General features: G+C 40.4%; 1 protein-coding gene across 1 annotated transcript in view; it reads right to left on the reverse strand.

Annotated features, from left to right (window-relative positions):
• LOC136335755 (phospholipid-transporting ATPase ABCA3-like) overlaps positions 1-26164 on the reverse strand; it is a 164462-nt gene that overhangs the window by 131256 nt on the left and 7042 nt on the right. The window contains exons 4-7 of the mRNA XM_066276851.1: positions 25003-25144; positions 22585-22844; positions 15183-15299; positions 14336-14444 (exon numbers count right to left, since the gene is read on the reverse strand). Coding sequence (XP_066132948.1) covers positions 14336-14444; positions 15183-15299; positions 22585-22844; positions 25003-25144 — 628 coding nt within the window. The remainder of the gene's footprint in view (positions 1-14335; positions 14445-15182; positions 15300-22584; positions 22845-25002; positions 25145-26164) is intronic.

Below are 26164 nucleotides of genomic sequence, written 5' to 3' on the forward strand. Positions count from 1 at the left end.
CAGCTGTTACTACTCTTTAATTTGATTTTATTTATTTGGGTCATATTTCTTTGTTTTAACAAATTCAAACTTATTTAAATCACTTCAAGCTTCTTTTTCACAATGGTATAAAACTAGAAGTCAACTACAATAAAAAAACTGAAAAATATTCAAACACATGGAGGTTCATAGCTTGTTATTAAACAAGAAAGGGGTTGTGAAATCAAGAAAGAAATAAAAAAAATTACTTGGAAACAAATGAATATGAACACTCAACAACCACAAAGCTATGAGACACAATGAAAGCAGTCTTGAGAGGGAAGTTCACAGCATTACAGGCCTACCTCAAGAAGCAAGAAAAATAGCAAGTAAACAATCTAACTGCACACCCAAAAGGACTAATAAAAGAACAACAGCCCAGAGTAAAAGGGAGAAAAATATTAAAGTTTAGAGCATAAGTGACACAGAGACTAAAAGTCTCTGTGAATAAAACCAAGAGTTGTTTTTTTTGTAAAGAGAAACAAGATTGATGAAACTTCAGCCAGACTCATCAAGAAAAAATGGAGAGAAGACCCAAATAATTATATTCTTTGGAACTGCTAAGTCATAAGGTAGTTCCACTTTTAATTTTTTTGAGGAAATTCCAGATGGTTCTTCATAGGGGCTGTACCACTCTGCACCCCCAACAGCAGTGCAGGAGTGTTCTTTTGTCCACATACCTGTCAACACTTGTTTTATGTGGACACATTGATGTTTGCCAGCCTGACAAGTGTGAGGTATCTCATTGCAGTTTTAAATTGCATTTCTCTGATGATTAGTGAAATTAAACATCTTTTTATGTCTATTGGCCACATGTATATCCTCTTTAGAAAAGTGTGTAATGAGGTACTCTGTCCAATCTTTAATTGAATTGTTTGGTTTTTATTTAGTATTGAGTTGTATAAGTTATTTATAAATTTTGGTTAGTAACTCATCAGATGTATCATTAATGAATATGTTCTCTCAGTCAGCCATCTTTTCATTTTGTTGATAATTGTATTTGCTTTGGAAAAACTTTTTAGTATGATGTAGTCCCATTTGTTTATTTTCTTTGGTTCCCTAGCCTTAGAACAGCGGTTCTCAACCTGTGGGTCGCAACCCTGGTGGGGTCGCCTAAAGCCATCAGAAAATACATAATGCATATCAGGTATTTACAGTCTGAATCATAACTGTAGCAAAATTACAGTTATGAAGTATCCACCAAAATTATTTTTTGGTTTGGGGTCATCGCAACATGAGGAACTGTATTGCAGGGTCACAGCATTAGAAAGGTTGAGAACCACTGCCTTAGAAGATATATCAGAAAAAAAATATTGCTAAGAGAAATGTCTGAGATTTTACTGCCTGTTTTCTTCTAAAATATTTGTAATTCCAAGCCTTATATTTAAGTCTTTTAACCATTTTGAGTTTATTCTTGTATATGATGGGAGGTGGTTGTCTACTTTAATCTTTTCAACTGTAGCTGTCCAATTTTAATGCCATTTACAGACTGTCTTTACCGCATTATATCATGTTTTTTACTTTCCTTGTCAAATATTAATTGACCATCTAGGTATGGGTTTATTTCTGGGCTGTCTACTCTGTTTTTATGCCAGTAGCATGCTGCTTTGATTACTATGGACTTGTAGTCGAGTTTGATATCCGGTAGTGCTTGCTTTCTCTGGATTGTTGTGGCTATTCAACATGTTCTGTGGTTCTATATAAAATTTTGGATTATTTGTTCTAGTCCTGTGAAATATGCCATCGGTACTTGGCACTTTGGTAGAAATTGCCCTGAATTCATAGATTGCTTTGAGTAGTATGGGTATTTTAACAATGTTAATTCTTTCTATCCATAAACATGATATATGTTTCCATTTATTTGTATCTTCTTCAGTTTCCTTCTCCAGTATTTTATAATTTTTTTTGAGTATTGGTCTTTTATATCCTTGGTTAAATTTATTTCTCAATATTTTAGTTTTTGATACAACTGTAGATGGAGTTGCCTTCTTAGTTTCCCTTTTTGATAGTTCATTTTTGATGTATATATAAAATGCAACTAATTTTTGAATATTTATTTTGTATCCTGGTATTTACTCAATTTATTTATAGTTCTTGTAGTTTTTTTGTGAAACTTTTAGGGATGTCTATAAACAATATGTCATCTGTAAATAATGAAAGTTTTACTTTTTTGTTTCCAATTTGGATACCTTTTATTTCTTCTTTATATCTGATTGCTGTGGCTAAGTCTTCCAGCACTATGTTGAATAAAAGTAGTGAGAGAAGACCTTCCTGTATTATTCCTGATCTTAAGAAAAGCACTGTTAGTTTGTCACATATGAACTTTATTATGTTGAGGCATGTTCCCTCTATTCCCATCACTCTGAGGTTCATATTATAAATGGTTTTTCTTTATCCATTGATATGATATAATTTTTATCTTTTATTTTGTTTATGTGGTGTATCACATTCATTAATTTGAAGCTATTGAACCAATCCTGCATTTCAGGAATAAATCTCACTTGATCATATTGTATAATTGTACTGATGAATTTAGTTTGCTAATATTCTGTCTAGAATTTTTATACCTATGCTTATCAGTGATATTTAACTATAATTTTTCTTGTAATTTGTCCTAGTCAAATGAGCTTGGGAGCTTTCCCTCCTGCTGCATTTTATTTTTGAATAGTTTGAAAAGGATAGGTGTTAATTCTTCTTAGAATGTTTGGTAAAATTTGCCTGTGAATCCACGTGGTCCAGGCTTTTGTCTGTTGGGAAAATTTTAAATTACTGCTCTGATTGGAAATTTTTAAATTACTGCTCTGATTTCATTAGTTATAATTGGTCTGTGTAGATTCTGTTTCTACTTGTTCAGTTTGGGAAGATGATATGTTTCTAGGAATTTATCCATTTCTTTTAGATTGTTCAATTTGTTAACGTATAATTGTAATATATTTTTACAATTTTTTTTATATTTGTGACATCATTTGTCAATTCTTTTTTATTTAGTTGGGTCCTCTCTTTCTATTTGATGAGCCTGGTTAAAAGTTTGTCAATCTTGTTTATCTTTTCAAAGAACCAGCTCTTGGATTCATTGATCTTTTGTATTGTTATTTCAGACTCTATTTCATTTGTTTGCTCTGATCTTTATTATTTTCCTTATCTACTCATTTTGGGGTTTGTCATTCTTTTCCTAGTTCCTTTAGGGGCAATGTTAAACTGTTTACAATTATTCTTCTTTCTCAGGTAGACCTGTATTACTATAAATTTCCCTCATAGGATTGCTTGTCCGCAAATAATGGGTTGTTGTTTTCAATTTGCCTCCAGGTGTCTTCTGATTGCTTTCTTAACCTCACTGATAACCCAACTAACTCCGGCGTGGTCTAAAGCCCAACACTGGTTGTTTTAATTCTGGATACACTTGGGCAGGGTTTGGGTATGTGTCTATGTAAGTCTTTGTCTGTAACTGGCCATGGGCTACCTGTCTGGAGCTACCACTCTGTTCACTGGTTTTGACTGCCTCTACTGTTCCTGGGTATGTGTGGGAGGGTTAAATCTGTGTATAATGGCCAACTTCTTCCCACTTTGTGATGTGGGCCACTCTGTAGAAGGGACCAAGCTCCTTGAAGTCTGCTTCCACTTGTCAGCTGCTCACCTACCCTTGAAGTTGCCTGGTTTTCCTCCAGAACCTTCTAAAGAAAGATTGTAGAGTGGGCACAGACTGACCTCACTCCATAGACCCTTCACACATGTTGAAGTCTTGCTTTCTTATCCATTCAGCTACCTATGTCTTTTTATTGGAACATTTAAGCCATTTACATGTACAGTGGTTATTGACAGGTACATGTTTATTGTCATTTTATTCTTTTAGATATGTTTCTTTTTCTTCTTCTTTCTCTTAAGCAGGTCCTTTCACATTTTTTTAAAAAAAATAATACTGGTTTGGTGTAACAAACTCTTCTGGCTTTTCCTTGTCTGGAAACTCTTTATTTCTCCTTCAATTTTAAACGATAGCCTTGCTGTATGGAGTTGTCTGAGATGTAAGCTGTAGTTGGGTCTTGACTGCTGTTGGCAACTCTCTGTATGAGGTATGCTCTCAGGCTGGGTGACTGCGTGGGTCGGCCTTGGGCACAGTGTACGAGCTGCTGCGCGGTGATGAAAACACAAAGCATGATCTGCCTAAGTGGGGTCTGGTGCCTGCTGAGATCTCCCTTTGGATGTGTGATTTGTGGAGATAACTGTACCCTGCTTTGATATCGTCTGAATCTGGTTATGGGATGTGTCTGTTCTGGGACCTTTTGTAGGGACTCTGGTGCAGGTCACTATCAAACATTTTCTTTGATTGGCGTTGGCAATCTGTTTGGAGTTACAAAGCAACCCAGTTTGTGGCTGCCTGTGCTGGGCTGAGTGTGTGCTCAGAGGGTCTAGCTGTTGGGCTGAGTGTGTAGAGGGTCCAGCTGTGTGGCAAAGCTGGCTTCCCCCAGCACCGAGCACAGGGGGGCCAGCAAAAGGCCCAGTCCATGCCTGTGCTGGGCTGAGCATGTGCTCAGAGGGTCTAGCTGTGTGGCAAAGCTGGCTTCCCCCAGCACCGAGCACAGGGGGGCCAGCAAAAGGCCCAGTCCATGCCTGTGCTGGGCTGAGTGTGTGCTCAGAGGGTCTAGCTGTGTGGCAAAGCTGGCTTCCACCAGCACCGAGCACAGGGGGGCCAGCAAAAGGGCCAATCCATGCCATCATTTGGCTCTGCCCGCCTCTGTTTGCCAACTGCCTGTTGAGCTCTGTCACTGAAAAAGACAAACCTCTGGTTGTATGTGAGTGTGTGAAGTATGTTCTAATTGAGGTATGGGTGAGTGGTCTTCACCAGACTGATACAGATTCAAATTTGGTGCCAGTTCTGAATCTGAGGCTACAAGCAAATGTTCCAGGGTGCACCAAGGCTGACCATCACTCACTGGGTACCCAAAGACACTGTGGTGTGTCCGGATGTCAGGGGGTCATCAGGGAGAGGCCTGAAAAATTTATCAGGCTAAACAACCCAGACTTGGCTCTGTGGAGGAAGGACTCCACACCAGTCAAGCACGCATGGGAAAAATGGCCATTATTTTAGAGCCACACAACTCCATCTGTCCAGATTCTGCCCAGACCTCTTGGACAGCATGATCTCAGTGGGCTGGTGTTACCAGGACTTGGGAAGGTGCAGCTAGTGGTTCTCCTGAGAGGAGGTAGCACCTGTCAGGCTCACAGGAAGGTGGGAAAATGTCCCCATCTCAGAGCCACACAAATCAGTTTCTCCTACACCCAATCTTCTCATACCAGTAAACTTGACTTTTGTACTTGTGTGAGCTCCACAGGGTAGGGTGACAGGGAGTTGGGGGGATAGGGCCACTGTATTCCCTCAGGCTGGTGCCATAACGAGGGGCATACCGACCCAAGGAAGATGGCCTCTGTGGGTTGTTTGGGAAAGGGACTCAGCGCAGGGATCCTGCCAATTGCCCTTGAAGCTATTTCTCCAGCATCACCCATTCTAAACTCTTCTCACATGACTGTATTCTGCTCTGAGCCACTCTCACTGTGTGGGAGCCCAGGGTAAGTAAATGTGAGTGGGATTTTGTGTGTTGGCCTTTAAGTGGGTGCCTGACTTTCTAGCATACTCTGTCTCTCCTTCGCAGACAGAATCCCTGGTTATTTTCACAGCCAAATGTTTTGTGGATTTTTCTTCCTGGCTCTGATGCTCTGAACTGATGAGCATAGTGAGGTTGAGACCCCATGCTTTTAAGGGGTTATTTGCAACTGAGATATCACTCCGAATTCTCAGCCACTACATATGTGTGGAGTCCAGAGAGTGTTTTCTTTTGAATAATTGTTCATGTATACAAATGCAATTTGTTTTTGTGTGTTGATTTTGTATTCAGCACTTAACAGAATTTATTAGTTCTAACATTTTTAATGGAGTCTTTATAATTTCCTACATAAAAGACCTGTTCTTAACAGATAGTCTTACCTCTTTCTTTCCAATTTAAATACCCCACCCCAATTTCTCTGGCTAAGACTTCCAGTATTTTGTTGAACAAAGTAGTGAGAATGGTCACCCTTGCCCATTCTCGATCTTAGATGCAAAACGCAAACAGAAAGATACACGATGTAGAGGCTCTGAACAGGAACACAGAACAGGGATAGAGTTCCATGCCCTGAGGCAAAATCCACAATGGTGTCACTGACAAAAGTACTGAACATAGCACTGTGCTGAACACAACACACCTGGGATAGAATTAGCAATTCTGATTAAATAGGCAGGGCAAATATCTCAAAAGTGAATTATTTCCTTTATTCTTTTGTCTGCTCTAAAGAAGTTCTCCTTCCTGACTTCCTCATTCTCTTCCCTGCTTCTGTTTGTATCAATGAATACCTGTACGGACTGGGGGTTGGGGCTATCTCATGAAACCTGTATAGGGAATTGTGAGGTGGTCTCCCCTAGGACCCTTGGTGCATTCTAAAAAAATAAAAAAGCTTTCAGTTTTTACTATTTAGTTTAATATTAGCTGTGATCTTTTCATATATGGCCATTATTATGTTGAGGTACCTTCCTTTTATACTTAATTAGTTGAGTATATTTTCATGAAAGTATACTGGATTTTCAACTGCTTCTCTGTATTTATTGAGATTATTAAATGATTTTTATCTTTTGTTCTATTAACGTTGTGTAACCTACTAATTAATATGTGTATGCTGAAACATCTTTGTATCCAGAGATAAATCCCAGTTAGTTGTGGTCTATGATCTTTGTAATGTGCCTGTGAATTCAGCACACTAGTATTCTGTTGTTCATAATGGCAGTTAAACTGTAGTTTTCTTCTGGTGTCTCAGGCTTGCTTTGGGTCAGAATGATGCTGGACTCATTAAATGAGATTAACAATCTTCTCCATTCTTCAAGTTTCTGGAGTTTGAGAAGCTTCACGTTTAAATGTTTGGTAGAATTCATCTGTGAAACCATCTGGTCCTGGGGCTTTTCTTTGTTCTGACAGGCTTGATTTCTGACTCAATCTCCATGTTTCTTATCAGTCTCTTCAGGTTTTCTTTTTCTTCATAATTCGGTCTTGGTAGAGTGTATCTTTGGAGGAATTACGCATTTCTTCTAGTTATCCAATTTGTTGGTGCTTAATTTATAATATAGTCATTCCACTTATCCACAATGGATATATTCTAAGACCCTCAGTAGATGCTTAAAACCACTTAGTACTGAACTCTATATGTAAATTTTTTTTTTTGGCCTATAAATACACATCTAGGATAAAGTTTCTTTTTCTTAGAAAAACTTCCAGCCCTGGCTAGTTGGCTCAGTGGGAGAGCACCAACCTGGTGTCTGGAAGTCTCGGATTTGATTCTGGTCAGGGCACACAGGAGAAGTGACCATCTGCTCCTCAACCCTCCCCCTTCTTTCCCTCTTCCCCTCCCACAGCCTGGCTCGATTGATTCAAACACATTGGTCCTGGGTGCTGGGGATGGCTTCCACCTCAGGTGCTAAAAATAGCTTGGTTGTGAGTAGTCCCAGATGGGCAGAGCATCAGCCCCAGATGGGGGCTGTTGGGGGGATCCCAGTTGGGGCAATACAGGAGTCTGTCTCTGTATTTCCCTTCCTCTCACTTAAAAAAAAAGAATAAAGAAAAACTTCCTAATTTCTTTTACCTAAGTTGAGTGTAGTCAGAGTGGAGCAAAGTGTCTTCAAGCTCTCAGAGACACTAAGAGTCTCTGCAAAACCACCTGAGTCAACCTCAGCCAAAGGCCCTAAATAAGGAGGCCTGGTAACAAAAGCACCGAGGGTAGGGAATCAATTATGCATCTGAGCATCGTGCTGACAGGGCTGCATTCACTCTGGAGGTTCTATGGATAATGAACTCCTTGCATCTTTTCTGACAGCTGTCAGCATTTTTGGCATATGGCCACAGCACTACAATTTCTGTGTCTTATCACTTTTAGTTATAAAACACTTACTTCCATTGAGGTTACTTTAACTTACTTACTTTATAACTAAATGTTTTAAGTATTTAGCTACACTGAGCACTATATTGGCTCATACAACAAAATTTGACCTAAAAAACCAGTAAGAATAATATTCTACTGATGTCTACTTTTACCTATTTTCTTTGTAGAGTTCTAAGACTTGTTATAATGTCTTTTCTGTTTAGAAAATTTCCATTAGTGATTTCTTAAGGGTAGGCTTGCAAGTAACATACTCTCTTCATTTTCCTTTTCTTTAGGATGCCTTTATTTCCTATTCATTCCTGGAGGATAGTTTTGCTGGATATAAAATTCAGTCGGCAGTTCTTTTCTTCAGCATTTGAAAAACATACTATTTCCTCCTGATTTTAAATGAAAAATTTGCAGTCATTCAAATTATCATTCCCCTGTAATTAATGCATTGTTTTCCTTTGGCTTTCTAGTTTTTTCACTGTCCTTAGTTTTTTTGTTTGTTTGTTTTTAGTATTTTTAAGTTATTATTTAGAAAATTAAATTTAATGGGGTGGCATCGCTCAATAAAACTACATAGATTTCAGCTTATGAACTGTTGTGCTCTGTGCCCATCACCAAAAGTCAAATCGTTTTTTGTCATCATGAATTTGCGTCTCTTTACTTCCCCCTCCTTTGCTTGATAACCACCTCCCTTTGATCTGTGTCCATGAGTCTCAGTTTTATATCCCACTTATGTGTGAAATCATCCAGTTCTTAGCTTTGTTTGATTTATTTATTTCACTCAGTATAATGTTCTCAAGGTCCATCCATGTTGTTGTAAATGGCAATGTCATCATTTCTTATGGCTGAGTAGTTTTCCAGTGTGTATATGTACCACATCTTCTTTATCCAGTCCTCTATCGAGGGACACTTTGGTTGTTTCCATGTCTTGCTACTGTGAACAATGCTGCAGTGAACATGGGGGTGCACGTGTCTTTGCAATCTAGTGTTGTCAAGTGTTTTGGGTGGACATCCAATAGAGGCATCACTGGATCATATAGTAGTTCTATTATTTTCTAAGGAACCACCAGGCTGTTTTTCATACTGGCTGTACCAGTTCACATTTCCACCAGCAGTGAATGAGGGTTCCTTTTTCTCCACAGCCTCTCCAACTCTTGTTATTAACTGTCTTGTTGATAATAGCTAATCTAACAGAGGTAAGGCACTATCTCATTGTAGTTTTGATCTGCATTTCTCTAATAGCTAGCAAAAATGAGCACTGTCTTTAGTTTTCGGAAGTTTAATTATAATTCTGTGTTGGCATGAATTTCTTTGAGTGTATCTCATGTGGGGTTTACTCAGCTTCTTGAGATTATAAGTCTCTGTTTTTTACCAGATGATAAAATTTCAGCCATTATTTATTTGAACACTCTTTCAGTCCCACATTTTTCTACTTGCCTTTTGATACTTCAGTGACATGCATATTAGATATATTGTTATTCTACAGTCCTTGAGATTTTAGTTATTGTATCAATTTTTTGTCATTAGTCAAAATGTATAAATCTACTGATCTGTTCTCAATTTCATTTATTCTCTTATTTTCATTTTACTTAAGTTTCATATTTGTTACTGTGTTCTTCAGGACACTAATTTCCACTTAGCTCTTATTTATAACTTCTGTTTCTCAGATTTCAATTTTTCCATTTGTTTTAAGGGAATTCATAATTGCTTGAGGAAGCTTTTTTCTTATAATGTCTGCTTAAATTTTTAATCAGGTAATTACAATATCTCTTTCATCAGAGTATTGGTGTCTCTTGTCATTTCTCACTAATGATTTTCCTGTTTTTTTTTTTTTTTTTTAACTGCAACGAGTGGCTTTTTATTGTGTCCTGAACATTGAGGTATAATGATACTCTGGATTCTAATTATTTTATCTTTAAGCTGATAGTCTGTGAAGCTGTAACATAAAGGTCAGGTGGGCATGTATGTTTCTCTTCCCTGCTGACACTTCCTTGGAAAAAGGGGGGTAATGACATACAGTGCCTGACTACAGATGGATGGGGTGGGAGTTCAGATCTCTCCTTGGCTCTGCTGACACCTTCCTAATGGAAATGGGGCCCTGTTTCACATCACCTCATTTCCTGTGAGCGCTGAGAGGAGCTCAGCTTCCCGCTGCGCCTCAGTGAGGCTGCAGGCTGGGAGTGGGGGAGACGGCGGACTGGCTCTGCACCACACTTGTCAGTCTCACTGCTGTGGAGTGGGGGAGATGGTGGACTGGCTCTGCACCACACTTGTTCAGTCTCCCTGCTGGGAGTGGGGAGATGGCGGACTGGCTCTGCACCACACTTGTTCAGTCTCCCTGCTGGGAGTGGGGAGATGGCGGACTGGCTCTGCACCACACTTGTTCAGTCTCCCTGCTGGGAGTGGGGAGATGGCGGACTGGCTCTGCACCACACTTGTTCAGTCTCCCTGCTGGGAGTGGGGAGATGGCGGACTGGCTCTGCACCACACTTGTTCAGTCTCCCTGCTGGGAGTGGGGAGATGGCGGACTGGCTCTGCACCACACTTGTTCAGTCTCCCTGCTGGGAGTGGGGAGATGGCGGACTGGCTCTGCACCACACTTGTTCAGTCTCCCTGCTGGGAGTGGGGAGATGGCGGACTGGCTCTGCACCACACTTGTTCAGTCTCCCTGCTGGGAGTGGGGAGATGGCGGACTGGCTCTGCACCACACTTGTTCAGTCTCCCTGCTGGGAGTGGGGAGATGGCGGACTGGCTCTGCACCACACTTGTTCAGTCTCCCTGCTGGGAGTGGGGAGATGGCGGACTGGCTCTGCACCACACTTGTTCAGTCTCCCTGCTGGGAGTGGGGAGATGGCGGACTGGCTCTGCACCACACTTGTTCAGTCTCCCTGCTGTGGAGTGGGGAGATGGTGGACTGGCTCTGCACCACACTTGTTCAGTCTCATGGTGTTGAGTGGGGAGATGGTGGACTGGCTCTGCACCACACTTGTTCAGTCTCACTGCTGTCGAGTGGGGGGATGGCGGACTGGCTCTGCACCACACTTGTTCAGTCTCATGGTGTTGAGTGGGGAGATGGTGGACTGGCTCTGCACCACACTTGTTCAGTCTCACTGCTGTGGAGTGGGGAGATGGTGGACTGGCTCTGCACCACACTTGTTCAGTCTCACTGCTGTTGAGTGGGGAGATGGTGGACTGGCTCTGCATCACACTTGTTCAGTCTCACTGCTGGGAGTGGGGAGACGGTGGACTGGCTCTGCACCACACTTGTTCAGTCTCATGGTGTTGAGTGGGGAGATGGTGGACTGGCTCTGCACCACACTTGTTCAGTCTCACTGCTGTGGAGTGGGGAGATGGTGGACTGGCTCTGCACCACACTTGTTCAGTCTCACTGCTGGGAGTGGGGAGACGGTGGATTGGCTCTGCACCACACTTGTCAGTCTCACTGCTGTCGAGTGGGGAGATGGTGGACTGGCTCTGCACCACACTTGTTCAGTCTCACTGCTGTGGAGTGGGGAGATGGTGGACTGGCTCTGCACCACACTTGTTCAGTCTCACTGCTGTCGAGTGGGGAGATGGCGGACTGGCTCTGCACCACACTTGTTCAGTCTCACTGCTGTGGAGTGGGGAGATGGTGGACTGGCTCTGCACCACACTTGTTCAGTCTCACTGCTGGGAGTGGGGAGACGGTGGACTGGCTCTGCACCACACTTGTTCAGTCTCACTGCTGTCGAGTGGACTGAAGTTCAGCTCCCCACTGGGCCTTGTTGATAACAGGGGTGCTTACAGAACTTGTACTACCTGTTGTCTTACCAGTGTTGTATGTGGATAAAAGCTCAGATTGCTATCAGACCCTGCTAGCAGTACCTTAGCAAGGTAATTATAATACTGCCCGACTCTGGAGAGTAGGGGTTTGGGGTAGAGAAGCAACTTCTGTCTCAACCCTGCTTCAGTCATGTAGGTTGGGGTGTAATGGTTTTTCCCTCAGTGCTTGGATGAAATCTAGAATATATTGCCCAAAACCTTTCTCTTGTTAGACCACCCTTTTCCTAGTATTTTGGGTCAGGATTACAGACTTTTATTGAACTTTTTTGTGTATTCTTGGTTGCAGACTAAAGACTTCTGTGATGGTTTTTCAGATATATGGGGAGGGATAAGAAAACCCAGGGAACTTGAGGTCGTGTCATTCCTCAAGTTCTGAAGTCTCTAGGCAGTTCACCTTCTTCTTCCTTGCACTTTCCAGAGACTCCTACGCTTACTACAGTGTTCAGAATTTTAATAATAAGGGGAAGAACTTGGGTGGAATGAGGTTATTCCATCTTTGTAGAGCTATACATTGTAAAAGTATTTAAAGCCACATATTAAAAAATAAGTTTGAAAAACATACATTTTAATTGTTTTAGTTAGGAAAGTAATTGCAATTATTTAGTCTATTATGCATCCAGAAATAAAGTCCCTTTCCTTTAAGTTTTATCCATTTGTCAGGCAATCTTATCTTGTTCTTTAATGTATCCCTTTCTATTAGCTCAACACATTATTTTTATCAGTTATTTCATTGTGCTAATTGTTTTCTTGGTCCTCCAGAGTTCAGTAACTTGGCCCACACAGGGGTCGGGAACCCGTGGCTCGCAAGCCAGATGTGGCTCTTTTGATGGCTGCATCTGGCTCGCAGACAAATCTTTAATAAAAATATAAACGTTAAAATATAAAACATTCTCATGTATTACAATCCATTCATTTCCTACTGCTCATGTTCATGGTTGCGGGTGGCTGGAGCCAATCACAGCTGTCCTCTGGGACAACACCAAGTTTTTATTGGATAATGTGTAACGTACATGGGTCGTTGCATGGCTCTTATGGAATTACATTTTAAAACATGTGGCGTTCATGGCTCTCTCAGCCAAAAAGGTGTCCAACCTCTGATTTAGCCTGTAGTTGTTGTCACAGCTGTGATTAATAAAAATGTTGTGATAGCAAGAGAAGGATAATCAGCATACTCCGTACAGGGAAAAGAAGCTTTGGAAAAGTCCAGAGGAAACCAAGTACAAGATTCCAAGAGTTATCTCTTGGTATAGTCACACAGGTTAAGCTTAATTCCCCCAGTCTGAAATGTTGACCAGATGTTCATTAGAGATTCAGTGACCAAGGTTTTTACCTGGGGCTGGTCACATAGGCATTCTCTATCAGACATATATCAAGGTTCCAGACCCCAAGAAGAAAAGCACATGTTCATATAAACCACACTGCTTGTACAGTTTAGGGCTGTGAGCCACTCTTATGAGAGAATGATGGGACTCCTCCCCAAATTTAAGTTCCCAGATGCCAGCCAAAGGCCAATCTCCAAGCAGGCTTTTCTAATGATAGGAGTCTCCAACCTGCATAATTCTTGTCTGCAAAATTATAAATACCAATTGTAAATTGTGAAAACCAATCAACTAGATGATTTCTGTGATAATACATTAAAAGTTAAATTGCCTTATAGTTAAAGTCTTACCTGTAAAGCTGTATTATACCCTAAAATAGTGTGATAGGGATGGTATTTTAATGGTTCAGGTACAGAAGAAAAATATGGAAGGAATAATGGTTAATGCTTATAGTCTAAAATAGCGGTTCTCAACCTGTGGGTCGCGACCCCGGCAGGGTCGCCTAAAGCCATCGGAAAATACATAATGCATATCAGGTATTTACATTCCGAATCATAACTGTAGCAAAATTACAGTTATGAAGTAGCCACCAAAATTATTTTTTGGTTTGGGGTTACCGCAACATGAGGAACTGTTTTGCGGGGTCACGGCATTAGAAAGGTTGAGAACCACTGGTCTAAAAGAAGATATTCCTTGATCTTTTGGAATGTGATTAAAAATTTCTAATAGAGAATCATATACAAAACCTTTAACAGACCAATCTGGGGTTATTTAGTCTCACATGTTTTTCTTGTGTGAACGCACACAGAGAGTCCGTTTCCCTGTCTACAGAGCCTTGCCACATGGTAAAGCCCACAAAGGACACACCGAACAAACTAGTGGGTGAACAAGTATCTCCATCCCTGAGTTTCTCTCAGAAGTGATCTGAAACAACTTCTCTAGGAAGCACTGTTTATTCATGCTAAGTTCTCATTGCTCACAATTTTATTTTATATTCTTTTATTTTTTATAGTCTTCATTTTTGTTAGAGTTCTTATATCCTTTTAAATATACACATTGGGACATATTTTTTCCAATGCTCTCTTTATCGCCTGTTAAATCATCTCGTGTGTAATCTTCTATGACCGAATCTGAACCAAGACCATATAAGAAGTAGCTCAAAGGAGCACCCAAATATGACCCTATTTTGGCCAATTAAAAAAGAAGCGTGCACAGGAGAAAGTCCGACTCACCTTTACTGAAGAATGTGCTAATCATAAAGCCATACAATATGGACGCAATGGCGTAACAAATAAGAAAGGCAAAGATGAGACTGAAATCACTGAAGCGCAGGAGCGGCTCCTGGCTGGACACCTGCAGGGAAACAGAACAGGTGTGAGGCACACCGCACACTGCAGCTCATGTCACACAGACCCAGGGGAGGGGGGAAGTGACGGCCCCCAGGAGGCATCACACTGCTCACTGACAGAAGCTCAATGAGCTGAAAGGGAACTAAGTAACTTATTAATTATAGGAGGATTTATGTTTTTGTTCTTTTTTCTCAGAGATTCAGCAGCCTATGAGTTTCCACAGTGGAGACAATATAAGCCATTGTTCATCGTCACGGCAACCTGAGACAATCGGCACACACTCGACAGAAATCACTGTGTCCCTCTGAAAAGACTGCCATCAGGAAGAACTGAAATCCCTACTGCAGTGAACATGAACCACAGGTAACTACTGGGTACCGGAAAAGTAGTTAATGTGACTGAGGAACTGAATTTTTATTATAATTATTTCAATTTCAATTTAAAAAGTATCAAATACTAAGTATTTCTAATAAAAATATTGCATATAAATTAATGTGCTGTAAAAATAAAACACACTGTAGTTTGAAGACTTCGCACAAAAAAGAATGTAAAATATCTTAATTTTAAAATTGGTTGTGTGTTGAAATATTTTATATATATTTGGTTAAATTAAGTATATTATTAAAATAGTTTCACCAGTTCTTTTTACTCTTTAAATTTTATAGTGGATACTAAAACTTTAATATGATTTATTAAATTTATATTGGATAGCACAGAATTAGACACTTGCCTTGACAAGGAATATCCCACATATCAAAGTGATAATGATAATATAAAAAAAGAAGACTGTGAAGAAATAGGAAGTCCAGATCATCCAGTTTCTAAGCCCAATTATGAGCTGGTACTCCTGTAGTAGAAAAGTCAACACAAATCAGATATCACAAATATCAGTAAATCATAGTGTTTTGACATATTTACACAATTCAGTTCTCATAGAAACCTATATAAATAGGCAATATTGTTTTTTATTTTGTAAATGAAAATAAATCAATGCTCAAAAAGTCAAGTATGTTCACAGACAACGGGGTGGCGAGAGCCAGAGGGAAGGGGGTGAAGGTGGAGGAGGAGGCACAGGGGCAGAGATGGGGATGGACAGAGGGGGTGAAGGTGGAGGAGGAGGCACAGGGGCAGAGATGGTGATGGACAGAGGGGGTGAAGGTGGAGGAGGAGGCACAGGGGCAGAGATGGGGATGGACAGAGGGAACGGGGTGAAGGTGGAGGAGGAGGCACAGGGGCAGAGATGGGGATGGACAGAAGGGGGGTGAAGGTGAAGGAGGAGGCACAGGGGCAGAGATGGGGATGGACAGAGGGAAGGGGGTGAAGGTGGAGGAGGGAGCACAGGGGCAGAGATGGGGATGGACAGAGGGAAGGGGGTGAAGGTGGAGGAGGAGGCACAGGGGCAGAGATGGGGATGGACAGAGGGAAGGGGGTGAAGGTGGAGGAGGAGGCACAGGGGAAGAGATGGGGATGGACAGAGGGAAGGGGGTGAAGGTGGAGGAGGGGGCACAGGGGCAGAGATGGGGATGGACAGAGGGAAGGGGGTGAAGGTGGAGGAGGAGGCACAGGGGAAGAGATGGGGATGGACAGAGGGAAGGGGGTGAAGGTGGAGGAGGGGGCACAGGGCAGAGATGGGGATGGACAGAGGGGGTGAAGGTGGAGGAGGAGGCACAGGGGCAGAGATGGGGATGGACAGAGGGAAGGGGGTGAAGGTGGAGGAGGAGGCACAGGGGCAGAGATGGGGATGGACAGAAGGGGGGTGAAGGTGAAGGAGGAGGCACAGGGGCAGAGATGGGGATGGACAGAGGGAAGGGGGTGAAGGTGGAGGAGGAGGTACAGGGGCAGAGATGGGGATTGACAAAGATGTATCTTGAGGCGGAGAATGTACGATGCCGTGTGCAGATGGTGTTCTATTGAGTTGTACACTTGACACCTGTATGGTTTGGTGAACGATGTCATCACAATAAATTAAAAATAAATAAATTTAAAAGAAAGTGAAATGTGTTGATCAAAATTATGTAGTTAATAAGGACAGTATTGGCATTAAAATATATTTCTCCTGAGTTCAGAGATTTTTTTTCAATACTATACCTCATACTAGACAAAAATGGAAAGCATGTCAAATTAAACTTTAGCCATTAAGACCTGTTTTATGTTATAGACTACCTCCAAGAAATATTAGAGAAATGTATCTATGTTTTAAAAAATCCAATTGTCCTCAAGCTCTACCCATGTTGCTGTAATTGGCTGAGCAGTATTCCATTGCAAATATCACTCTACTGAGTGAAATAAGTAAATCAGAAAAAGCTGAGGACAGTATGATTTCACACATAGGTGGGATATAATATAACACTGGACACAGATAAAAGTGAGGTGGTTACCAGGGAGAGAGGATGTCAGGGGGAGGGGGGAGGGGAGTAAAGAGGGACAAATATATGGTGACAGAAAATGATCTGACTTTGGGTGATGGGCACATAAGGCAATTAACAGTTCAAATACTATAGAGATATCTGCCTGAAATCCATGTATTCTTATTTACCAATGTCATCCTGTAAAATTTAATTTTCTAAAAAAAAAAAAAAATCCATTGTAAGCTAGAAGTCAGTTGTATTCTCAGGCTTGCTCCTGGCGGGCAATGTGGCCTTTTCCACCTCTCTGCTGCTTTCAAGATGTTCTCTTTGTGTTTGCTTTACAGTAGTTTAAATGTGTAGGTGTGTATGTGTGCATGTGTGTGTGTGATGTATTTATCCTACTTTGTATTCTCTGAGTTTCTTCAATCTGTGGTTTGACATCTATCATTAATTTTGGAAAAATTTTCTGCCATTATTTCTTCAGTTCTATTTTCTCATCTCCTTTTTGGAATTCCAATTATATAAATGTTATACCATTTGATATTGTCCTATACCTTTTGAATGCTTTTTCTGGATTTTTATATTTTGTTTTTTCTTTGCATTTCAGTTTGTGTAATTTCTTTCTTTTTTTTGTGTGAGAAAGAGAAGTATATGAAAGGAGATGAGAAGCATCAACTCATAGTTGTGGCACTTGAGTTTTTCCTTGATTCCTTCTCATATGTGCCTTGGTGGGGGTGGGTCTCAGGCCAAGCCAACGACCCCTTGCTCAAGCCAGTGACCATGGGACCATGTCTTTTTTCCCACGCTCAAGCCAGCTGCCCCACACTCAAGCTGGTGAGCCTGTGCTCAAGCCAGATGAGCCCATACTCAAGCTGGTGACCTTGGGGTTTTGAACCTGGGTCCTCGGCACCCACATTGATGCTCTATCCACTGTGACATTACCACTGCTCAGGCTCAGTTTCTGTAAATTCAACTGTCTTATACTCGATTCTCTGATTTGTTCTTCATCACGGTCAAGTCTACTAAGTCTGTCCAAAGCATTCCTCATTAAAAAGCATGTTTTTTAATTTCTAGCAATTTCCTGTAACTTCTTTTTATGGTTCTTCTCTCTCTGATAGCATTACCTTTCTGATATTGCATGTTATTTACTGTGAAAAAAAAAGCTAACTAAGAAGGTTTGAGACTATCAGAAGGTCATGGTTGCAAGGTAGACATTTGGCTGGTAAACTGTACCCTACACTGATATGAAACTTTCCCTAAATGATAGTGACTGTGCCTAATGGTTTATGCTAGATACCTACATGTTAGCAGTTTGGAATTTTGGTACTTGCTAGGTAAAGGGTGCCTACCGGACCAGATCCCCATTAAAAACTTTGGGTACTACGTCTCTAATGGACTTCCACGTACAAGAACATCACGAACACTTTGCTGGATTTTCATTGCTGGAGCAAGAGTGTGTGTGGTCTGTGTGACCTCTTGTGGGGCTATTTGAGGAAGCCTGCAGGTCAATTCTTCCAGACTTTGCCGTGTCATTTCTTATGATACAACCATGAATGTTTACTATATCACTACAATACATTCCAGCAGTGAGTATAACTATGTGCTGAGTCCCATGGATCCAACTGAACTTTAGAAAATAAGGGTGGCTTTGAGGATCCTGGACATACATAGATTTTCCTTTAGGGTCTTTAAATCACTACTAATCACAGTCATTTTAAATTTCTCATCTGGAAGATGACATTAGAGCAATGGCAACGTAAGAGATAACCCTGATCTAACCTTGAGCTCACCTTGATCTCTCCCCTTGAAATTTCAATAAATTGAGCACCTATAATGTAGCAAAAAAAACCCCAGCTGGGCCTGAAGTCTCACCTGAAAAGAGTAGTGTATCAAACGGACTAAAGGTGAGAAGGGCTGAGAAGAGGGGTGGAAGATAAGACACACTCTCAGTGGAGCTCTGGAGAGGAGAGAAGCCAGACGGCCAGCGTTCTTGTCTCCAGGGCTCCAGAAATGAAAAAACCCTGGAGCGACTCGGTCTTCTTCCACATGGAGGAGTGAAGAGATGGGGGTGGGGAAGTGGTGAGGTATTAAGTATTCCAAAAATTGAAGAAGAAGCCATACTCTCTAACACATTTTATGAGGCCAACATAACCCTGATATCAAAATGTGGCAAGGGCAACACAAAAGAGAAACTACAGACCAATATCCTAATGAATACAGATGCTGAAGTCCTAAACAAAATACTAGCAAATCGAATACAACAATACATTAAAAAAAATACATCATGATCAAGTGGGATTCATTCCAGGAGCATGATGATTGTTCAAAATATGTAAATTAATCAATGTAATATACCACATCAACAAATCAAAGGACAAAAAGTAATATGATTGTGTCAATAGATGCAGAAAAATTTTTGATAAGATACAACATCCATTTATGTTTAAAAACCTATAAAATGGGTATACTAGGAAAGTAACTCAATTCAATATTAAAAGCCAAATATGATAAGCCATTAGCCAATATTATACTGAATGGTGAACAAATGAAGGCTTTTCCTCTAAAGTCATGAAAACAAAAAGGCTGCCCACTTTCTTCATTCTTTTGCAACATAGTACTAGAAGTCTTACCTAGTGCAATAAGGAGAGAGAAAGAAATAAAAGGCATCCATGCTGGGGAAAAAGAAGTCCAGGTATCACTGTCTGCAGATGACATGATCCTGTATATAGAAAACTTCAAGCACTCAAGTGAAAACTACTAGAAACAATAAACAAAGAAAGTAAAGTCACAGGATATAAAAACAATACACAATAGTCCACCGCTTTCCTATATGCCAACAATGAAACTTCAGAAAATGAACTCAAAACATTTTTATTTTTACAATTGCAAGAACAAAAAAGACATAAAACACCTAGGGCTGATCTTAACAAATGATATGAAGGCTTTCACACCAAAGACTGTAAATCTTTATTTGAAGAAATTGAGACAAACTGAAATTAAAAAATATTTCATGTTCATGGATAGAAAGAATCAATATAGTTAAAGTTGCCATATTAACCAAAGCTATGTACAAATTTAATATAATCCCCATTAAAATCCCAATTTCATTTTGTAAAGAAACAGATTTTTAAAATCACCAGATTTATATGAAATCATAAAAAACCCCAAATAGCTAATGCAATCATGAGAAAAAAAAGAGTGAAGTCAAAGGTACCTCACTATCTGACTTCAAATTATACTACAGAGCCATGATAATAAAAAAAGCATGGCATTGGTAGAGAAATAGAGATATAGACCAATGGAACACATTGAGAGTGCAGAAATAAAACCATATATATATATATATATATACACACACACACACACACACACACACATGGACAATCTTCCACAAAGGAGCCAAAATCACACAATGGAGAAAAGAAAGCCTCTTCAATAAATGGTGCTGGGAAAACTGGAAAGCCACATGCAAAGGAATGAAACTTGACCACAGACTGTTTCCCTGCACAAAAATTAACTCAAAATGGATCAAAGACCTAAATATAAGATCTGAAACAATAAATCACATAGACTAAAACACAGGTACTAAATAAACTCTTGGACCTTGGCTGCAGAGAACATTTTATGGATTTGACCCCAAAAGCAAGGGAAATAGAGGCAAAAAAAAAAATAAATGAATGGGACTATATTAAACTAAAAAGCTTCTGCACAGCACAAGAAATTGACAACAATTAAAAAGGCAACCAACGAATGGCAAATTCACAAACAACAGCTCCAATAGGAGTTAATATCCGACATATAAAGAACTCACAAAGCTCAGCAACAAACAAACAACCAATCCAATTAAAAAAGGGGGAGAGGACCTGAACAGACACCTCTCCCAAGAGGACATACAAGTGGCCAACAGATACATGAAAAGATGCTCATCTTCACTAGCTATTTGCAAAGTACAAATCAAAACTACAATGAGATACTACCTCACACCTGTTAGCATGGCTGTTATCAACAAGACAGGTCATAACAAGTGTTGGAGAGGCTGTGGAGAAAAAGGAACCCTCATTCACTGCTGGTGGAAGAAACTATGGTGACTCCTCAAAAAAACGAAGAATAGAACTACCATATGACCCAGCAATCCCTCTACTGGGTATCTACCCACAAAACTCAAAACCATTGGTACGTAAAGACACAGGCAGCCCCATGTTCATCACAGCATTATTCACTGTGGCCAAGACATGGAAAGAACCCAAGTGTCTTTCACTAGAGGACTGTCCTTCAATAGAGGAGATATCATACATATATGCAATGGATTACTACTCAGCCATAAGAAATGATGACATATTGCCATTTATGACAACATGGATGGACATTATACTGAGTGAAATAATCAGATAAAGCTAAGGATTACATGATTTCACACACAGATGGGATATAAAAGTGAGAATCATGGACATAGATCAAAGTGAAGTGGTTACCAGGGGGCTGGGGGCAGGTGGGAGTGGAGTAATGGGTTAGTGATGTACAGTGAGAGAAAATGCTGTGACTTTGGGTGATGGGCCCACAATGCAATCATCAGTTCAAATTCTATAGAGATGTTCACCTGAAATCTATGTGTACTTATGGACTAATGTCACCTTATTACATTTCATTTAAAAAAAATCCCACATGTAACATTCCAAAACAAACAAACAAAAAAATGAATTGTATTTAGGTGATGGGCACTCAACACAATCAACAGTTCAAATGCTAAAGAAATGTTTATCTGAAATGTATGTACTCTTACCGATCAATGTCACCCCATTAAATTAATTTCTAAATAAACTCTTTAAAATGCAAAACAATTTCTTATCTGATATTTCCAACATCTGTATCTTATCTGAATCTGGTTCTGCTGACTTATTTGCCTCTTTGGACTGTGTGTGTGTGTGTGTGTGTGTTCTTGTGTTCTTCTCTTTCTTTTTTTTTTTTTTTTTGTATTTTTCTGAAGTTAGAAGCGGGGAGGCAGAGAGACAGACTCCCGCATGCACCTGACTGGGATCCACCTGGAATGTCCACCAGAGGGCGATGCTCTGCCCATCTGAGGCATTGCTCCATTGCAACTGGAGCCATTCTACCACCTGAGGTGGAGGCCATGGAGCTGTCCTCAGTGCCTGGGCCTACTTTGCTCCAATGGAGCCTTGGCTGCAAGAGGGGAAGAGAGAGATAGAGAGGAAGGAGAGGGGGAAGGGAGGAGAAGCAGATGGGCACTTCTCCTGTGTGCCCTGGCCGGGAATTGAACCCGGGACCTCCGCACACCTGGCCAACACTCCACCACTGACCCAACTGGCCAGGGCGTGTGTATGTTCTTTTTCATTTTTGGTGTACTTTGTAAATTTTTGTTGAAACCCGGATACGTTATCTAGGGCAGTAGATATCAAGGTAAATAGACCTAAAGTGTAAGAACTTATGTTAATTTAGTCAGGAGTTGAGTTGTGCTTGAAACTCCCCATTTCTTCAAGTTGAGAGACTACACATTCTCCCAGTGACTCTGTCTCCCTCTCTGTCTTCAGGTTTTCCCCTTCCGATGCTTCTCAGAGAAAGTTCATCTCTGAAATTCTGAAAATATCTGAAAAGTTATACCACCTCCTGTCCTATATTTGCTGCTACCAGGATATAATGTGCTGCTCCTGGGTGTACCTAGCTAGCTACTTATGATGAATATAGGCATACTCCAACTCTCCATACAAAACACCTCCACAGGCCTAAAAATTATTTACAGAAACTTAATCAGAAAATAACTGGGATTACCTTCAATCTTCTTTCCTTTTCCCACACGACAGACTGTATGATGGAGAGCACTGTTGGAGAGAACATGAGTATGAACGCCAGAGGCAAGAACACCGTAGAGATCTGAACTAAGCCATCCCGAGAGAAAGCTGGGCATGGGAATCTCTGTATAAAAATGGTGATGTCATCAAGCAGCTTCTGTGCAGCACTGTTCCCATGATACAGCATGATGGCCTTATCGACGGCATGCTGCACAGCCACGAACCCTTCACGGATGTACCCTGCAGAGTAAACAATCGCTGTCCAGTGAAACACACCAACGAACAGCCGAGACACACAGACACAAGGCAATTCAAGTAAGTCATCAGACAACCTAAATTTACCATTTGTCAAGGCCATCTGAACATAATTACTCTGGAAACATATCCTAGTTTTGACACAGAAGGAATATTTCTTCAGCTGAATCTGATTTACATCTTCCCAAAGTTAGATATATTTAATGAAAGTGGTAGATTGCTAAATGCAATTTACTTTTACAAAAAGAATGCAGATTTTGTTAAACATTGGTGAGATAAAGACTTGGAAATATAAAAAAGAAACAAAGCTTATATATAGTCTAGTGAGTAATGCAGCATGGCCCCAAGAGAAATTGCTTCACTGAACCGAAGTCAGCCATACAACCCAAAGGCAGCTTAGAGTTTAATTTGACTTTATCCTACTAATTTTTTTTTGTTAATTTTTCTTAAGTGAGAAGCAGGGAGGCAGAAAAATACACTCCCACATGACTCTAACCTGGATCCACCTGGCAAGCACACTAGGGAGCAATGCTCTGCCCATCTGGGGTGTTACTCTGTTGTTCAGAAAACAAGGTCTTAGCACCTGAGGTGGAGGCCATGGAGCCATCCTCAGCACCTGGGGCCAACTCACTCCAATTGAGCCATGGCTGCCGGGGGGGGGGGGGAGGGAGAGAGGGAGGGAGGGGGAGAGAGAAAGAGAGAGAGAGAGAGAGAGAGAGAAATAAAAAAAGGTGAGAGGGGGAGGGGTGGAGAAGCAAATGGGTGCTTCTCCTGTCTGCCCAGACTGGAAATTGAACCCGGGACATCTTCACACTGGTCTGACCCTCTTAAGCCACACCCACAACAACACATTAAATAAATAATACATCATGATCAAGTAGGATTTATTCCAGGAGCACAAGGATGGTTCAACACATGGAAATTGATCAATGTAATACACCACATCAATAAAACAAAGAATAAAAATCATATGATTCTATCAATAGATGCAGTAAATGCATTCGATAAGGTACAACATCCCTTTATGTTTAAACCACACAATAAAATTGGAATAGAAAGACCTCAGCCTAATAAAGGCCATATATGACAAACCATCTGCTAATATACTAAATGGTAAGAAAATGAAGGTTTTTCCTCTAAAATCAGGAACAAGCAAGGTTGCCCACTCTCTCCACTCTTATTCAACATAGTTCTGAAAGTTCTAGCCAGAGCAATCAGCAAGAGAAAGAAATAAAGGCATCCGTATTGGGAAAGAAGAAGTAAGATTCCACCAAAAAACTATTAGAAACAATAAACCAATACAGTAAAGTCACAGGATACAAAATAAATATACAAAAGTCTATTGCTTTCCTATATGCCAACAATGAAACTTTGGATAGTAAATTCAAAAAACAATTTCTTTTACAATTGTAACAACAACAAAAAGATGGCTAGGAATAAACTTAAGGATGAATGTAAAGGATCTATATACTGAAATTTACAAAGCTTTACTGAAAGAAATTGAAAAAGATACAATGAAATGGAAAAATATTCCATGTTCATGGATTGGAAGAATCAACATAGTTAAAATGGCCATATTACCCCAAGCAATACACAAGTGTTATACAATCCCCATGAAAATCCCAATGTCATTTAAAAAAAAGAAACAGAACAGAAAATTACCAGGTTTGGACAGAACCATAAAAAACCCTGAATAACCAAAGTAATCCTGAGAAAAATGAATGAAGCCATAGGTATCACACCACCTGACTTAAAATTATACTATAGAGCCACAATAATCAAAAGAGCATGGCACTGGCAGAAAAACAGACATACAGACCAATGGAACAGAAACTAGAGCCTGACCTGTGGTGGCGCAGTGGATAAAGCGTCGACCTGGAACGCTGAGGTCGCCGGTTCAAAACCCTGGGCTTGCCTGGTCAAGGCACATATGGGAGTTGATGCTTCCTGCTCCTCCCTCCCCCTTCTCTCCCTCTCCCCCCCCCTCTCTCTCTCCTCTCTAAAAATTAATAAAAGAAGAATTAAAAAAGAATCTAGAGCCCAGAAATAATACCACATATATATATATGTGTGTACATATACGTATGTACGTATTTGCACGCAGCTGAGATGAGGCAAGCAGCATGCTCAGACGCCCACTCACCAGGACTGCCTCCGTCGTCCTCGTAGGGGTTCCTGGGCACTGACAAAGGGTAAGTAGGGAACAGTTTGGTTGTCTTCCAGCCCAGCATGTCTGGCCTCCGCAGAGTCCTCTGGATTGTAACAAAACGCAGATGATACTTCACCTAGAAGTAGCAATAGGAAACAAACTATGCTTACTAAAACCAAACAAACTGAAAAGCAAATATTAAAAATAAAGGAAAGTAATGAATATGAGAAACACCTTGTGATTTGATAAAGGAGACTCAGTGTCCTTCCCCAGGGCACCACTTCTTTATCCAGTCCCCTATCGAAGGACGCTTGGTTGTTTCCATGTTTTGGCCACTCTGAATAATGCTGTGATGAACATGGGGGTGCATGTGTCTTTACATACCAATGTTTTCAAGTTTGGGGGTAGATACCCAGTACAGGGATTGCTGGGTCATACAGTAGTTCTACACTTACTGTATTTCCCCATGTATAAGACGCTCCCATGTATAAGATGCACCCCCTAAATTTGGGGCCCGAAATTTGAAAGAAAAGGTATTACATAAAGTTATTGAACTCAAGTTTTATTCATTATAAAATTCGTATAACTCCTTGTCACTGTTAAAACTCCCATCCATTAGCTTCTCCTCATCTGTGTCTGATGACAAATCACTGTCTTCAACAATGAGCACAAAAACAAGTGCAAAAAAGCAGGAAATGCAAGTAAAACAATCTACAACCATTGTTTAAGACACACCCAGATTTTAGACCCCAAATTTTTTGAAAAATGGTATGTCTTTTACATGGGGAAATATGGTAGTTTTTTGAGGAACCACCATACTGTCTTCCATAATCGTTTTACTAATTTGCATGCCCACCAGCAGTGAGTGGGGTTCCCTTTTCTCCACAGCCTCTTCAACACTTGTACAACACTATTTTTTTTTTTTTTTAAACCTGCCTTTTCTGGTCAGATCTTTTTGGGGCCTTTGTCAAAAATCAAACAATTGTATTAAACAGAGTTTACTTCTGGGCTTTTTGTTCTGTTTCAGAGATGTACTTGTTAATCATACTGTATGCTAGTAATATACTGTAATGAGTAATATAGCTTTATTTTTTTATTTTTTAGATTAATTTCCATTTTCTAGAATTTTTTTGTTAAGATTTTATTTATTGATTTT

Source organism: Saccopteryx bilineata, chromosome 4 (genome assembly GCF_036850765.1).
Source record: "Saccopteryx bilineata isolate mSacBil1 chromosome 4, mSacBil1_pri_phased_curated, whole genome shotgun sequence".
In the NCBI taxonomy this organism is placed as follows: Eukaryota; Metazoa; Chordata; class Mammalia; order Chiroptera; family Emballonuridae; genus Saccopteryx; species Saccopteryx bilineata.